At 36.7% G+C, this 17,571-nt stretch overlaps 2 protein-coding genes across 11 annotated transcripts in view; one reads left to right on the top strand and one right to left on the bottom strand.

Moving 5' to 3' along the window:
- LOC6044582 (RNA binding protein fox-1 homolog 1) overlaps positions 1 to 17,571 on the bottom strand; it is a 520,873-nt gene that overhangs the window by 467,696 nt on the left and 35,606 nt on the right. The gene's annotated exons all lie outside the window — the stretch shown is intronic.
- Positions 834 to 12,549, top strand: LOC6041180 (PI-PLC X domain-containing protein 1). Its single transcript, XM_038261813.1, has 3 exons — positions 834 to 1,173; positions 6,742 to 7,164; positions 11,514 to 12,549. Exons 1-3 carry the CDS (start codon positions 1,062 to 1,064, stop codon positions 12,509 to 12,511), a joined length of 1,533 nt encoding a protein of 510 aa, XP_038117741.1. The 5' UTR covers positions 834 to 1,061; the 3' UTR covers positions 12,512 to 12,549.

Genomic DNA, 17,571 nt, shown 5'->3' with positions numbered 1-17,571 from the left:
TGTGTCAAACGCGTTCTGACCTGAAATCCCTTGGCCCTTTTGTCGCACTTACATTAAGAAACATACGACAAGATTGAAACTTCTTTCATATGACAAGTGACAGAAATTCACGGAGTTTTTTTCGGTTTATTGAATATCTCAGGATTGAATTCAAATTTTCGAGATCTGTGAAGGTAAGGTATTTTGAGCTGCACGCAACGGGATTCAATATGTAATTGTAGTGTAATTTGGTGCGCCGTCGTAGGAAACACAGTCAAATACCCAGGATCCACGCTGATCAGATACTCGATTGTTGTGAGGACAGAATTCAGAGCTTCGGAGCTGGCAGAACCATCAACACGATCAACTTCATAGTTGCGATTAGAATGATTTTTGATAACGGTTTAACACACTACAACAAATTATTTTAACATTGCCTGAACTACATGAATCAAAAAATGCATTCAGCGAAAGTGGATCTCCACGGAATCCCACATCCACTTCTCACTTTCTACGCAGCCGAGTTGACCTGTCTCAACACTCCAGCAAAACTGGTTCTACAGTCAGAGTGGTGACCGTCGCTCAACCACGCGGAATTCCTCGTCATCTGACGCGGCGTTCGCGCAAAGGTAGAACCTCGCCAAGGTCCAACGGCAGTGCAACGCTGTTTGTTGTTCGTCACGATCATCGCGAGTTGTGGATATCCATCAGTAAGTACACCCTCGATCATCAATGTGCACATATTATGTAAATTGGAAACCCCACGTTTGAGCGCGAGAGCAGCAGAGAGCAAGATTCGTTGAGCCGCGATGCTCACTATGAATGAACGGTACGGAACAGTCAACGAGACCAACGAAGCGCTAATCAGTTGGGTGACAATACTGCCGTGGAGCGGATCGCTCGCAGTTTCGCGGGTCAACTGGGCGAAAGGCTAGGTCCGAGTGTTTGTTATTTTGGATAGCATGAGAACGTTGATCGTGGTTTCCGTTTTGTGGCTTTAATTTAATTAGATAGCGGGTGAAAGTTTGGGTTTTGCGGAAGTATTACTTCAATGTGCGGCTTGTGATATAGCATCTGATATAATGGGTGAGAATAGCAGAATTAAACCGCAGTTAGTGATCATGGATAGATTGCTACCTTTGCTGCTGTCATTGGTGCTGATTATCCAATTAGGCCACGCGCAGCGAATGATTGGTGAGTAAACTATTGTGGAGTTGGCCTGGTATTGGTAAATCTTCACTATCTCTACGAGCACACGACAGATTAGCAATTTGGCAATTTGAACTTTTTTTGATAATCCCAAGTTTTTAGTATAAATCTAAAAGAACTTGCAAATTAGTCCCAGCTGTCAGAACGCATATGAGCAATTCTCTGAGATTTCGGTCATTCGATTTTTTTTTGTATTTTTTTATCCGACTGAAACTTTTCTGGTGCCTTCGGTATGCCCAAAGAAGCCATTTTGCATCATTAGATTGTCCATATAATTTTCCATACAAATTTGGCAGCTGTCCATACAAAAATGATATACGAAAATTTAAAAATCTGTATCTTTTGAAGGAATTTTTGATCGATTTGGTGTCTTCGGCAAAGGTGTAGGTATGGATAAGAACTACACTGAAAAAAATGATACACGGTAAAATTTTTTTGGTGATTTTTAATTTAACTTTTTGTCACTTAAACTTGATTTGCCAAAAAACACTATTTTTAATTTTTTTTTATTTTTTGATATGTTTTAGAGGACATAAAATGCCAACTTTTCAGAAATTTCTAGGTTGTGCAAAAAATCTTTGACCAAGTTATGAATTTTTGAATCAACACAATTTTTTTTTCAAAAAATCGAAATATTGGTCGCAAAAATTTCTCAACTTAATGTAAAATCAAATTTGCAATCAAAAAGTACAGTAGTGAAATTTTCATAAAATGCACCGTTTTCAAGTTATAGCCATTTTTAAGTAACTTTTTTGAAAATAGTCACAGTTTTCCATTTTTTTAAATTAGTGCACATGTTTGCCCATTTTTGAAAAAAATATTTTTGGAAGGCTGAGAAAATTTCTCTATTTTGCTTTTTTGAACTTTGTTGATACGTCCTTTAGTTGCTGAGATATTGCCATGCAAAGGTTTAAAAAGCAAGAAAATTTATGTTTTCTGAGTCTCACCCAAACAACCCACCATTTTCTAACGTTGATATCTCAGTAACTAATTGTCCGATTTTCAATGTTAAAATATGGAACATTCGTGAAATTTTCCGATTTTCCGAAAACAATACTTTTAAAATGTTTAAATCAAGACTTACATGTCAAAAGGGCCAAACATTCAATATTACGTGTCGGGGGCCCATCTCACGATTTACGATCTTATTCCGTTAATGTATTTCAAGTATCTAACCAATTCTTCAAAATTAAGCTACGGAAAACTCTATGTCCACATATCAAAACTTTACGTAGTCTACGCCATTCCGGTTATGTCTGTGACATAACTACTTTGACTTGTTAAATTGACATTGCACATAAAGTAAAAAATGCACAAAATTACTATTTTTAGAAATTATCGGTTTTGGTATGGTAAAAGTTAAACAAAATTAATTTGCAGTATTGCCAATTTTTGAATAAATTATGATTTTTAAAATGATGATTTTTGAAACCTAAACTGCCAAACTCGAGAAAAAAGAGAAAATTCCTCTGCGGCTAAAGTCGAAGGCGATTTAAAAAAAAATATTTGCATGGCCTAATATAGTAATTATAACATGCAATACAATTTATTTATAAACAAACTTATTTATTTTATAGACAAATAACTATTGAAAAAATATGAAAAGTCATAAATATCTACATGTACCGTTACAATACAATACAATATGGGTAATTCTCTACCAACTCACACGAACTTGGGAAAAGTTGCCCCGACCTCTCTTCGATTTGCGTGAAACTTTGTCCTAAGGGGTAACTTTTGTCCCTGATCACGAATCTGAGGTCCTTTTTTTGATATCTCGTGACGATGGGGCGGTGCGACCCCTTCGATTTTTCAACATGCGAAAAAAGTGGTGTTTTTCAATAATTTGCAGCCTGAAACGGTGATAGAAATTTGGTGTCAAAGGGACTTTTATGTAAAATTAGACGCCCAATTTGATGGCGTACTCAGAATTTCGAAAAAACCTATTTTTAAACCGTTTTCCGTTACTTGACTGTAAAAAATTTTGGAACATTTAATTTTATGGGAAATTTAATGTTCTTTTCGAATCTACATTGACCCAGAAGGGTCATTTTTTCATTTAGAACAAAATTTTTATTTCAAAATTTCGTGTTTTTTCTAACTTTGTAGGATTATTATTTAGAGTGTAACAATGTTCTACAAAGTTGTAGAGCAGACAATTAGAAAAAAAATGATATATAGACATAAGGGGTTTTCTTATAAACATCACGAGTTATCGCGATTTTACGAAAAAAAGTTTTGAAAAAGTTGGTCGTCATCGATCATGGCCGTTCATGATCACCCGCAACAGACACGGACGACGAAACAAAGAGAAACGCAAAAAGTAACTTTTTCAAAACTTTTTTTTCGTAAAATCGCGATAACGTGATGTTTATAAGCAAACCCCTTATGCCTATATATCATTTTTTTTTAATTGTCTGCTCTACAACTTTGTAGAACATTGTTACACTCTAAAAAATAACCCTGCAAAGCTAGAAAAAACACAAAATTTTAAAATGAAAATTTTTGTTATAAATGAAAAAACTACCCTTCTCGGTCAATATAGATTCGAACAGTACATTAAATTTCCCATAAAATGACATGCTCCAAATTTTTTTACATTCAAGTAACGGAAAACGGGAGAATTTTTAAAACTTTTTTAGTGTTTTTTTTCGATGAAAAAATACGGTTTTTTCGAAATTCTGAGTACGCCATCAAATCGGGCGTCTAATTTTACATAGTCCCTTTGACACCAAATTTCTATCACCGTTTCAGGCTGCAAATTATTGAAAAACACCTCTTTTTTCGCATGTTGAAAAATCGAAGGGGTCGCACCGCCCCATCGTCACGAGATATCAAAAAACGGACCTCGGATTCGTGATCAGGGACAAAAGTTACCCCTTAGGATAAAGTTTCACGCAAATCGAAGAGGGGTCTGGGTAACTGCTGTGTGAGTTGGTGGAGAATTACCCATGTACTAAATTTGAATGAAAAAAGGTGCAGGTGGTTATGTTACACATGACCAGTATGACAAAGAACTTTGCAAGATGATTGTTGAAATTTTCGATAAGAATGTCCGGTCCAAATTTCCCCACGATTCCCTTATAATTACATGAGACAACTCTTTTGTGAATAGTTTTAAGACATAATATCAACTTCCTATCGAACTAAGGGGACGGAAATTGCAAATGGAGCTGCAATAGAAATCAAGGTGAAATCAATCGACTTTCCCTCACCACTCGAAAGTTATCAAGATGCGGAAATGTGTTTGCAAGGCTGTTGCAAGCAATTGGCGGCAGCAAAGTAAATTTCAACAGCAAACATTAAAACTGCCCTTTCAAGGGCTCTAATTGAATTCGAAATAGTTATTCTATATTTCCAGAAACAGAATTTCGCCGCGGCACAATAAAAAGGCAATCGCAGTAATCGATTTATTACTTCCTGCGTAAAATAAGCGATTTATTTTAACTGCGTAACTTCAGATAATGGTCAGATGCATGTGCAGTATCAAAAACCATAAAGTTTGATACCCATATTGCCCTAACTCTTATGGTTCGGCAAATGTCCCCTCATCGGAACATCCGCGGGGCCTCCGGCCACTCCGGATTGTAGCCAATACTTCCGAAATTTCAAATTTCATGTCCAGTATCAAAAACCATAAAGTTTGATACCCATATTGCCCCAACTCTTATGGTTCGGGAAATGTCCCCCCACCGGAACATCCCCGGGGCCTCCGGATTGTGGTCACTACTGCTGAAATGTCAAATTTTATGTCCAGTATCAAAAACCATAAAGTTTGATACCCATATTGCCCTAACTCTTATGGTTCGGCAAATGTCCCCTCATCGGAACATCCGCGGGGCCTCCGGCCACTCCGGATTGTGGCCAATACTTCCGAAATTTCAAATTTCATGTCCAGTATCAAAAACCATAAAGTTTGATACCCATATTGCCCCAATTCTTATGGTTCGGGAAATGTCCCCCCACCGGAACATCCGTGGGGCCTCCGGCCACTCCGGATTTCGGTCACGACTGCCGAAATGTTAAATTTCATGTCCAGTATCAAAAACCATAAACTTTATCGCAACCACAACCAACATGACCCAAAGGGAACTGGTTCTCGATCAACACGGAGACCCCTTCTTGATGCCGTTAACCGGAGCCTAGACCGGAGCCTTCCGGGATCAGCAGCTTGACCACATCGGTCCCTAACGTTCTTCCTTGATGGCCTGCAGCGACAATCCGTCCCGTTCCTGCGACGGCCCGAGCCATTTCGGCGACCTCTCCACGTCGTTGACCGGGGGAAATTTCTGCTGTCCCTTCTGATTCTGCAACTGCCACTCGATGTTGACTCCTCGGCTGTCAGAAAATTATGAGCTTGAGTGGAGATGATTTTAGATACATCAATCTCACGTCTCTCGGAGAGGATGATCGGGAAAGGTTTGTTCAACCAATCAGCGTGAAGGAAAAGGAGGGGAAGTCTGCGAAGAGGGGAAATCGCCACGTAACGATTTCGCTCCGCAAAAATTGGGTTCCGATCTTTTTATTCATTCTCTTTACACATACTACACACCACCTAGAGCACCAAACAGTGCGTTGCAAGTGTATTTGTAGCAAGAAAGCGCCATCGACTGTGGATTTGCTCGTGTGTGTGTGTGTGTGTAGTAAACCACACTAAAATTGTGTTCGTGGAACCACACTAATATCGAAAATCGATTTTCCCCAAGATCGATCGGATGAGCAAACTCGTGAAGGGTAGTTGCACGGCAGAAACCAGGCGCACACAAATGAAGCTCCCCAGCCCGCGTTTGTGTGTATGCGTTGATAATTTGGTGCTCTTTCAAGCCCCAAACTTGCCACTCGATTTCCCTTCCGCACACACAAACACTCACTACCGTACCCAACCAGATTTTTAAAGAATACTCTTTCGTGTGAAAGTTGCCAGCAATTTTCCCTCCCGCGCCTGCTCTGCCTCTCTTTCCAATTTTTCAATTCTCTCCTTTCTCTCGGTGGCTCTGCTGTGCTGCTGCTGCTGCTGCTTCTCGATCCTCCTCGTGCAAAGATTCGGACTCGTTTGAGCTTCAACCGGCGGCACGGCGCTCTTTTATAACCTCGCTTGGCTGTGACGGCTCGACGCTTTCAAAGCAGTGGCAGAGAGCAAAATTTGCTAAGTGCTAGATACTTGAATCTGATTAATGTGTTCGGGAAAGGTTGCGCTCAACCAATCAGCGACCGGGATTTTCCCTGTCTGAATTTTTATTTTTCATCTTAACTTTTGAGTACTTTAACAAAGTTTTATCAACTTTGTGAGGTAGTCTACTTGCAATTTAAGACTTCCCCTTTCGTTTGGTGGATAAAGCATGCAGATTGCTTGAATTGGATGGAAGATATAAGCGTTTAAACGATTACACAAATCGTTACACTTTCGCTTCGCGAAATTTTGGATTGACACCCGTAGACAGTGCCCTTAGGACAAAGTTCTTTGTCAAAAAATATTGTTATTGTCGTTTGAAGAGTAATTTCAGTGATGTTAGTAAAATCCACTCCGTCACCTCTTTCACCCTTTCACTCCAGGTGATCGCGTGTACGAGCCGAAAATCTCCGACCTGTACATCACGGTGAACGCCCGCTTCCAGACGCTGGAGCTGACCTGGCGCAACTTTGACGACCCGGGCGGGTACATTCTGCTGGCGGAGGACTTCCCAATTAGTGCCTTCGAGCAGAAGTTGTTCTACTACACGGTGCCGGTGACGGACGATAGCAGCAGCAGCAGCAGTACTGTCAGCAGCTTTGGTGAAGTCGGCAGTGGGGAAGCTGAGAGTGGTGGCGATGGGGCGGTCCGAAATGGGAGCAGCACAACGGAGGAACCGCCGGTGGCGACCACCCAGATGGTGGAAATTGACTGGGAGTACGACTTCCGGGACCAGTACGGGCAGCGCAAGAAGGAGGTTCTGGTCGCAATCAAGCCAATGTACTCCAATGGGTGGACTATGACGGGTGAGTTGAAAGGGGGAGGTGGATTAGGTGGAATATTGAATTTAAGTGGGTTGATTAGATGTTCTGGCTATCGCGTGACTCGTCAGACGATGATAGCAAAACCGAGAAATTGAAAAATCGTTTAGGATAATGGAGAAAAATTTATGTAGCTTTTTATTAAAGAAATCGTAGTTTTGAGTAACATTTTGGCATTCAAGCGTCAGCAAGTAATTAAAAAAAATTAAAATAATTTAATTTTATAGGAGATTGCCTTTATTGATTGGCAAATAATTATTTATTCGAGTAATGATTCCCATTCCACTTCACGCTGAATTTACCTTGCTTGTACCATTTTTTAATTTATTTGATTGGCCAGCAAGGCTCCGCTGAGGGTCGAATGAGTTTTTAATTAGTTCAAAGCCGGCTCGAATTGGGCCAATATTGCGGATGGTCTCGTGTCCGCAGGGTTTTCCATTCTTTCCACACATTTAAACTTCGGTTTGTGGTCAACCATTTTTCATTTCAATGACGCGCAAGACTGTTTCTTTTTTGCTCGATTGTTTTTTTCCATGACAGATTTTTATGAATATAAATTTTTGAACCGATTGTTAACGGCCAATTGGATTTTATTTGTTTCGGGTGAGTTACGTTCGGCAGGTGAAATTGCTTTTTTTACTCGTAGGAAAATGATTGTATTACGCATGGTTGATGATTATTTAAATGAAAGAATTGCAATTTACAGTTTACTATTTGCTGTTACGGAAAAAAAACTTCGATTTCGATGTCACACGATTAAGCCACGGCTGATTCATACAATAGTCGGAGCAGTGACGATGAAATTGAACTTAATCTTGAAAATCCCAATTCATTTATGCCCTTCCGGTGTTTCGTGATGCAGCGTCTGGAACAAAGCACGCCGTACCGGTGAGAACTTCAGCCAGTCTGACTCATTTGAGACAGTCATCTAATTACACACTTAAACTTGATTACTAATTGCACGCTAAGAAATCATGCTAGTGAAGCTGCAATCTGATACAATAAACTGAAAGAAAAAGTTTGCAAATAAAAAAAGATTGTATGATGTCCATTTCATGATCTCAACTTTTAGTGAATATTTAAACTTTAAATAGTTGGATTATTTAATGATTGTAAAGGACTGTAATTTCTAATTAAATTAAAAACTTTAATGCCATAAACCATAAAAAATTATGGTAAAGTTTACCGTTATCGAGTCATACTTTTTTTTAGTTAAAATTTCAAGTAAAATCTCTTAGAATTTTTGAAAATAGTATTCACTTCTAAAAAATCATTATCAAACAGTTAAGAAATTTCTTTACTACTTTTTTAGAAATATCAAAAATCTTTGGGCGTAATATTTGAACAAACCCTAAGCAATCCTCCCTAAAATTAGTATTGATTTTATTTGTATTATTTCTAGTTCGGCAAAAACTTGTTGTGTGTATTGCCGTATTTTAAAAAATTTCACAAATGAAATAAATTAACTAAATTTTAAATATTTTTTTTTATTATTTCTTGGTGGGTGACAATCCGCAGCTTTTGAGCCACAGAGATGTACGGACAAAATATCTGTCGAAGATTTATGATTTTTTTTAAACGGTTTGTTTTGGCATTTTTTTTTGTTGCAAAAATGCCATTAAAAAAATTGTTTCGGTGGCAAAATTTTGGCAAAAGTTGCGGGTTTTTTATCTTCATAATATTTCCAAAAAAAACGTAAAATCAGGATTTCGGAAATTTGCTTTTATGTAAGAAAAAGTTATGTCCGGGTACCATTTTTTCCTGAATATTCCTCATCAATATCTACGACTTTGCAAAAGACACCAATTCGATCAGAAACGTCGTCTCAAAGATACAAATTTTTGAATAATACGTACCATATTTTGTGTGGACAGCTACCTTGTTTGGGCGAACAAAGTTTAAAGTATTTAAAGTATTTAAAGTATTTAAAGTATTTAAAGTATTTAAAGTATTTAAAGTATTTAAAGTATTTAAAGTATTTAAAGTATTTAAAGTATTTTAAGTATTTAAAGTATTTAAAGTATTTAAAGTATTTAAAGTATTTAAAGTATTTAAAGTATTTAAAGTATATAAGGAATTTAAAGTATTTAAAGTATTTAAAGTATTTAAAGTATTTAAAGTATTTAAAGTATTTAAAGTATTTAAAGTATTTAAAGTATTTAAAGTATTTAAAGTATTTAAAGTATTTAAAGTATTTAAAGTATTTAAAGTATTTAAAGTATTTAAAGTATTTAAAGTATTTAAAGTATTTAAAGTATTTAAAGTATTTAAAGTATTTAAAGTATTTAAAGTATTTAAAGTATTTTTAGTATTTAAAGTATTTAAAGTATTTAAAGTATTCAAAATATTTAAAGTATTTAAAGTATTTAAAATATTTAAAGTATTTAAAGTATTGTTAGTATTTTAAGTATTTAAAGTATTTAAAGTATTTAAAGTATTTTAAGTATTTAAAGTATTTTAAGTATTTAAAGTATTTAAAGTATTTAAAGTATTTAAAGTATTTAAAGTATTTAAAGTATTTAAAGTATTTAAATCATTTAAAGTATTTAAAGTATTTAAAGTATTTAAAGTATTTAAAGTATTTAAAGTATTTAAAGTATTTAAAGTATTTAAAGTATTCAAAATATTTAAAGTATTTAAAGTATTTAAAGTATTTAAAGTATTTAAAGTATTTAAAGTATTTAAAGTATTTAAAGTATTTAAAGTATTTAAAGTATTTAAAGTATTTAAAGTATTTAAAGTATTTAAAGTATTTAAAGTATTTAAAGTATTTAAAGTATTTAAATCATTTAAAGTATTTAAAGTATTTAAAGTATTTAAAGTATTTAAAGTATTTAAAGTATTTAAAGTATTTAAAGTATTTAAAGTATTTAAAGTATTTAAAGTATTTAAAGTATTCAAAATCTTTAAAGTATTTAAAATATTTAAAGTATTTAAAGTATTTAAAGTATTTTAAGTATTTTAAGTATTTTAAGTATTTAAAGTATTTAAAGTATTTAAAGTATTTCAAGTATTTAAAGTATTTAAAGTATTTAAAGTATTTAAAGTATTTAAAGTATTTAAAGTATTTAAAGTATTTAAAGTATTTAAAGTATTTAAAGTATTTAAAGTATTTAAAGTATTTAAAGTATTTAAAGTATTTAAAGTATTTAAAGTATTTAAAGTATTTAAAGTATTTAAAGTATTTAAAGTATTTAAAGTATTTAAAGTATTTAAAGTATTTAAAGTATTTAAAGTATTTAAAGTATTTAAAGTATTTAAAGTATCTAAAGTATTTAAAGTATTTAAAGTATTTAAAGTATTTAAAGTATTTGAAGTTTTTAAAGTATTTAAAGTATTTAAAGTATCTAAAGAATTTAAAGTATTTAAAGTTTTTAAAGTATTTAAAGTATTTCAAGTATTTAAAGTATTTAAAGTGTTTAGAGTATTTAAAGAATTTAAAGTTTTTAAAGCATTTAATGTATTTAAAGCATTTAATGTTTTCAAAGTATTTAAAGTTTTTAAAGTATTTAAAGTATTTAAAGTATTTAAAGTATTTAGAGTTTTTAAAGTATTTAAAGTATTTAAAGTATTTTAAGTATTTAAAGTATTTAAAGTATTTAAAGTATTTAAAGTATTTAAAGTATTTAAAGTATTTAAAGTATTTAAAGTATTTAAAGTATTTAAACTATTTAAAATATTTAAAATTTTAAAAGTATTTAAAATATTTAAAATTTTAAAAGTGCTTAAAGTATTTAAAGTATTCAATGTATTTAAAGATGTTTTCATTGCTTTTCACACTTACTACCAATCTTGGTGAGGGGATACTGAGCTCGATTTGCTCTCCATCCTTAACCTTTTCTCATCAATGATTTTCCTTTTTATCAGGAGTTAAAGATTGGGGAGGGGGCGTCAGGGCAGTGGACAGTATGCTGTAATGACGGAGACTGGATGCGGATAGTGGAAGACCAGAACTACGTCACAAGGTTTATTTATTGTACATTTTTTAAGGATTGTAAAATTATTAAAATTATTGACCTCTGTCAGTCTCCAGCTGTCTGCTGCGCCCTTTTAGGCAACCAACAGGGTGCGAGCCCTGTTTTCAGCTATGCCAGACTTTTTTCGGAGTTATTGGAGGTGACTGTCGTCTTCCCCTGAGGACACCGTGAGCCTTTTGGCCCTTCATACGACAGTAATGTGAAGGTTCTTCATTAAACCACTGTAGTTCTAGCCAACCGCTGCAAGGGTCATCCTTGAGGCCCTGTTGATATCACATCAAATCGAATCAATTGCCCATATAAAAAAAATCAAATCGAAAACTTCAACCTCAACCTTCCTCCAATCTCTGCCTTCAGACATCTTCTACGACCGCACTCTGATGGATCGGGTGGACATCACGACCAGCTGCTATGGCTACTACGGGTACTTTGTGGACGCGAACGGCACCATCCGGTCCGAGCACTGCATGAAGCTGTACCCCACGTGGATGGGAGACCTGCGGTCGCATTTGGGCAAGTTCCGGATGCGGGAGCTGTTCATTCCGGGGTCGCACGATTCGGCCTCGTACAAGAACGGGTTCGATCCGCTGAGTCAGGAAAATCTGGTGACCAAGTACTGGCTGACGCAGGACGACAACATTCGAGGTCAGCTGCTGCAGGGCGTTCGGTACCTGGACCTGCGGGTGGGGTACTACCGAACGGCAAGTCCGCCATTTTATGCAAATCATGGGTTTGTGCGGTTACAGCCGTTGAAGAAGATTCTGGACCAGGTGCGGGATTACGCGCTGGAAACCAACGAGATTATAATTTTGGACGTGCAGGAATTCCCGGTAGGGTTTGGGAAAGATTATGATATCCACGATAAGTTGATTAAGTTCTTGAACAACTCGTTGTGGGACGTGATGGCCGATCCGGCCATCAGCTGGTACGGCAAGCTGGAGGACATTTGGGCCCGGAATCGAACAGTTATCTTGTGCTACGATCACGAGTACGCGATGAGGTCGTACGCAGACGTGGTGTGGAGGTCCGTTGAGCAAAAGTGGGGTGACGTGCAACGGATGGAAGATCTCAAGAGCTACCTGTTCAAGGTTCATCAGAGGCACGCGTACGGCTTTACGAATAGACCGGTGGCCGACATGGCAGAACTTACGCCGGATCCGTGGGGTGTGATTACGGATCGGTACGGGGGTCTGAGGAAGATGGCCGATTCGGTGAACCGGCATGTGACCAAGTGGTACTTTGAGGAGCTGGGACCGACGGCGAATGTGGTGGCGGTGGATTTCGTGCGGGGGACCAGCATAATTGAGGCTGCGTTGTACTGGAATCTGAAGCGGGAACCGAGTGGTGGTAAGTGAGGATGTTAGTGTTTAATAAAGACGTAGAAAAAATGTTCGTTGAAGTGTGTCTCGTGTTAAGCCGTAGGATTATCACAATCAGTTTTCATGAGCAAAAGACTTCTGCCTAAAATCTGATATTACTTAAAGATTTCTTTAATATAACAGAACTTCTAATGCAATAAATCAAGGTATTTCCAAAGTGATAAAGTTTTCTTCGATGTAACCTCAAGTTCCAACCCCTTTCGAGCTGGCCGAGTTGTAAAACACCCCTCCAGGAAACCAAAACATACCACCTTGTGTACACACCATGGAACAAACCAACCACAAGAAGTGCCACCCAGTTCAGACCTGTTCAGACTTTCATAAAGGTGATGATTTATGGAGGACTTCTTTTCAGCTTCCTTTTTTTTCGTTTCGTTTGCTCTCACTCTTCCTTCAGCTCGGCACACTCTTTATGTGTCCTTGCACTATTTTGTGAGAAGCCGCCAAAACGACGACATGAGCACTTAAACGTGTGTGTGTGTGGGTGGGAAGGTGGTTGAGTGTCCACAAAGGAGCATTTGGAAGTGAAATGCTTTTTGCTCCTTTCCTGATTCTATTTGACGGAGTTTTCCTGTGTCTTGAGAGCGAGTAGTGGCCGGGCTTTCTTCCTCGAGATGGCAAATGGTGTGCTAGGTAAAAACGGGTAAAAGGTGCTTTTTTGAAAAAGAAATTTCATGAATAAATTAGAAGTACGCCGTGGTTAAAGCTTCCTCCAGACATTTACTAAGAAGCGATGGAAAAAAGTGCAAAACTTTCAACTCTGACAGTTGAGTTTTTATTCCGTGTGTATATTTGCACAGGGAAAAATATGTCAGGATGGTTTTTTGTGGCTGAAAAACTACGATAGCTGGATTCCCAGTTAAATCGGATCGTTTGTCATCGTACTGCTTAAAAATTCATCTCTCCGAGAGATGGACGTGCCTCTGCTTAACTGGTGCTATTTTTCAACTACTATTACTTGCATTGTGAGGGTTTAGATTAAAAATGGCACTAAAGTTTCCAGAGATTTAAAGCATTATTTTAATCTTTTGATAAATGTTTTCTGATTGTTAATTAAATATTCATGATTCTTGAATGAATTCCAGTAGGGTGGTTACAATATTTTTTTTTATTTTTACAGGCAGGAATTCCGTAATTTTTCGATGTTTTTCATTTGGCTTAGGAAGACATTCGAGCAAACAAAGTTAAAATAGCATGAGCATGAGCATGAGAGACCACCCATGGTTGCCCCTCCGTTGCTGAACAGAACCGTAATATCCCTTCAGCCCTACCGATCATAGGCTTCGACGATCAAGTGGTGTTTCCCTTATCAACAGCATGTATGAATGCGCTGAAAAGACAAAACACCATGATTGCTAAAACTAGATCAGTTGCGAATAGGTAACAGTCATTGGCCACCAACGGCGCCCGCCATGTCAGTTTGTAGATCTCGATTTTAAAGGGACGGGAATGTTAGTTAGCGCTGGTTGCTACTAGGGCAGCTGATTTACTCTGTGCTTACACCCCACGAGCGCCAGGAACCTGAAAATTGGTTAGTAGGATAGGGTGTTTGGTCAGGATTCATCATAGAAGATGATGATGCGACCCAAAATCATAGTGTTTGTTGAAAGGTATTATATTTTATTCTCAAGGCAAACAATCGGATGCTGCGGATGAGACAATTCCCGTTTAACTGTTGTTAAATTTTTAATGAAGTGTTTTTATCTTAGACAGCCGGCTGTGGAAAGATAAAACCAAAACGATATGTAATTAAAGGGTAAAATATTAACCTAAGTAAGTTAATTTGGAGCGGTTTACATACTTGATTATTAAATTATACGTATGGCGTACGATTGGGATAGTCTGCGACGCTATAGAAATGGCGTGAATAATCACGTTGAAATAATATTTATCACCCTGCCTTACGAGCTGCGATGCTAAGGAAAGGTCTAGTCACGTGTACTTAAAATGCTAGCGAATAACACGAAAACACTACAAAACGAAACAAAATCTATTGATATCGTGACATCGTGAAAACAAAATTAACAAAATCAATAACCGGTTTTGAATCAATAATGCGTCGATGACAAAATTTCTAAAATCAACGAATTTTAACTGCAAAATACCCTAAATTTTACAAAAAACCGCCATGAAACGAGCTCGCCCGAAATCAACTATTCATTTCAAATGAACCGCTTTACTGGAAAATCGCCCGCGCATCGTATCAAGAACCGTACCAAAAAAAATCAAGCGCGACGGCCGCGACGCAAACCGGCAGAGGGCACAGAACCGGGTGTCAATTCAGAATCAAACAAATCGTCAGCGACGAAAATCAAACGCGACGGACACGACGCGAACCGACTGAGTGCACAAAACCCTACGGCGATACAGATTTATTTTAAAAAAAAAACATTATAAACGCGGTCTCTCTCTCTCTCTCTCTCTCTCTCTCTCTCTCTCTCTCTCTCTCTCTCTCTCTCTCTTTCTCTCTCTCTCTCTTTCTCTCTCTCTCTCTCTCTCTCTCTTTCTCTCTCTCTCTCTACCACACACACACACACACACACACACACACACGCGCGCACACGACATGAAACGAACTCACCCGAAAATCTTTTCACAAGTGCTTGTTTCGCCATCATTCACAACATTGTGGCAAGTAAACCCTACCCTCAGACCACATTTTTTACTTAGTCAGAACTCCAACCATCGATCAACATGCTCTTCTTCTTTGAACATCATTCATTCACAAAAACACTTATGTTTTCACTCAAACTATTTGATCCCGATATGTCACACACTTTTTACGTTAAATCACTACCATTTCTTTTCTGTTTCCATTCCACCTCTACAACCGTTTCGAAAAATAGATCTCACTGCTTAACATATGAAGCACAAATCTCTTTCGCATAGAGATGACCAATTGATTGATTTTGTAAGCACCCCCAACACACTACGTAGGCAGAGCATGTCGTACACCCACTCATCACATTGGAATAATACTTCTAGAACTAAACTTGACCTCTTTCTTGACATATCTCTATGGAAGTTTTTGAATCAGCAACAACAAAAACAAAAATGATTGGGCAATTAAAACTCTTTAAAAATGAAATTAACTTGATGCACTGCACTGCTGATGTTGTGTTGTGGTAGCAACGCTTTCTCGTTCTCTCCCCCGTGTAAGCACCATCGCACGACTACAACTGAACGGCACTGAGTATCATCGGTTTTCTTCCAACCAATACAATCATGTGTTCGCCGACTTCACACACGGCACTCTTGTGATTGCTCTCTGCTTTTGGCTCTTTTCTATATTTCGGTTTGCCCTTTCAGCCACTACTCATTCTGATACACTAAACACAACGCGCACTATTATTTTCCTTATTTTATATTTTATAACTCACTGCACCAGAATTTCTTGCAGATTCTATTTTAAAGCTTAGGTCCAAGGACCACCCTAAATCTCGAGCCTCTCTGTCAGGCCCCCATGTGCAACACGCACACGAGCACTGAAGGCAGGCACCAAGCAACTGCAATGCTCTGAAAACGCCAAATTATTTCGTCGACGCCATTCCACGAGCCAAAAATATTTTGGCCAGAAAACACTTCAAATCCACAATTTGCTCAAAAACTTCATTATTTCCGTATTCACGAACAGATTCCGCGTCGATTGACATCACTTTTGAACCAAAACTCGCTTTTCAGCAGCACAAAATCTAGAAACATACGACCGCGATTTTAGACTCGACCGCATCCAGCAAGTGTTGCCAGACCAATCCATTCGAGCAAACAAAGTTAAAATATGCCATTTTTTCATACTGATTTTTAAATATGATTTTTTTTTTATCACTGATAGTTGTATTCTTAATACATGAGCAGTTCTCTATGAAATCGGTCTTTTTTTTGAATTTTAATTTTTGTATTTTTTAATCCGACTGAAACTTTTTTGGTGCCTTCGGTATGCCCAAAGAAGCCATTTCGCATCATTAGTTTGTCCATATAATTTTCCAAACAAATTTGGCTGTCCATACAAAAATGATGCATGAAATTTCAAAAATCTGAATCTTTTGAAGGATTTTTTTTATCGATTCGGTGTCTTCAGCAAAGTTGTAGGTATGGATATGGACTACACTGAAAAAATGGTACTCGGTAAAATTTTCTTTGTGGTTTTTTATTTAACTTTTTGTCACTAAAACTTGATTTGCAAAAAACTTTTTTTTTATACATGAGCAACTCTCTACGAAAACGGCCGATTTCGACCATTTTAATTTTTTGCATTTTTTGATTTGGCTCAAACTTTGTGGGGACCTTCCCTATGACCAAATAAGCTATTTTATGTGATTGGTGCATCCATACAAGTCTCCATACAATTTTGGCTGCTGTCCATACAAAAATGGTATGTAAATATTCAAACAGCTGTAACTTTTGAGTGAATTTTCTGATCAATTTAGTGTCTTCGGCAAAGTTGTAGGTATTGTTGAAGACTTTTGAGAAAAAAATAGGTACACGGAAAAAAAATTGCACATTTTTTTATCAACTTTTTTTTCACTAAAACTCATTTTCCCAAAATACGTATTTTTTTGATTTTAGAGATTTTTTGATATGTTTTAGAGGACAACAATCCGCAACTTTTGAGCCATAGAGAAACATGGTCAAAAAATCTGCCGCCATGTTATGAATTTTTGAAAAAAACAGTGATTTTTGGAAAAAATCGGAATTTCATGCAAAAACTAGTTTGACATTATTTTTTAGTGCAAAGTTGAATTTGCAATCGAAAAGTACTCTACACATTTTTTGATAAAGGGCTCCGTTTTCAGGATATAGCCACCGAAAGTTTGATTTTAGCGAAATATTTGCAGTTTTTCAATTTTTAAAAATAGTGGCCATAAGTGACCATTTCTAAAAATTTTTTTTTTAAAAGTTCAGAAAATTTGCTATAAAATTGTCAAAGAGACATTGAAGATTGGACCTCGGGTTGCTGAGATAGAGCCGCTTTAAGAAAAAGAAACACGAAAATTGAAGTTTTCTTAATCTCACCAAAACAATCCACCATTTTCTAA

Source organism: Culex quinquefasciatus, chromosome 3 (genome assembly GCF_015732765.1).
Source record: "Culex quinquefasciatus strain JHB chromosome 3, VPISU_Cqui_1.0_pri_paternal, whole genome shotgun sequence".
NCBI classification, from domain to species: Eukaryota; Metazoa; Arthropoda; class Insecta; order Diptera; family Culicidae; genus Culex; species Culex quinquefasciatus.
Note: the sequence above shows the minus strand (reverse complement) of the source record. Positions and strands in the feature narration are given on the sequence as shown.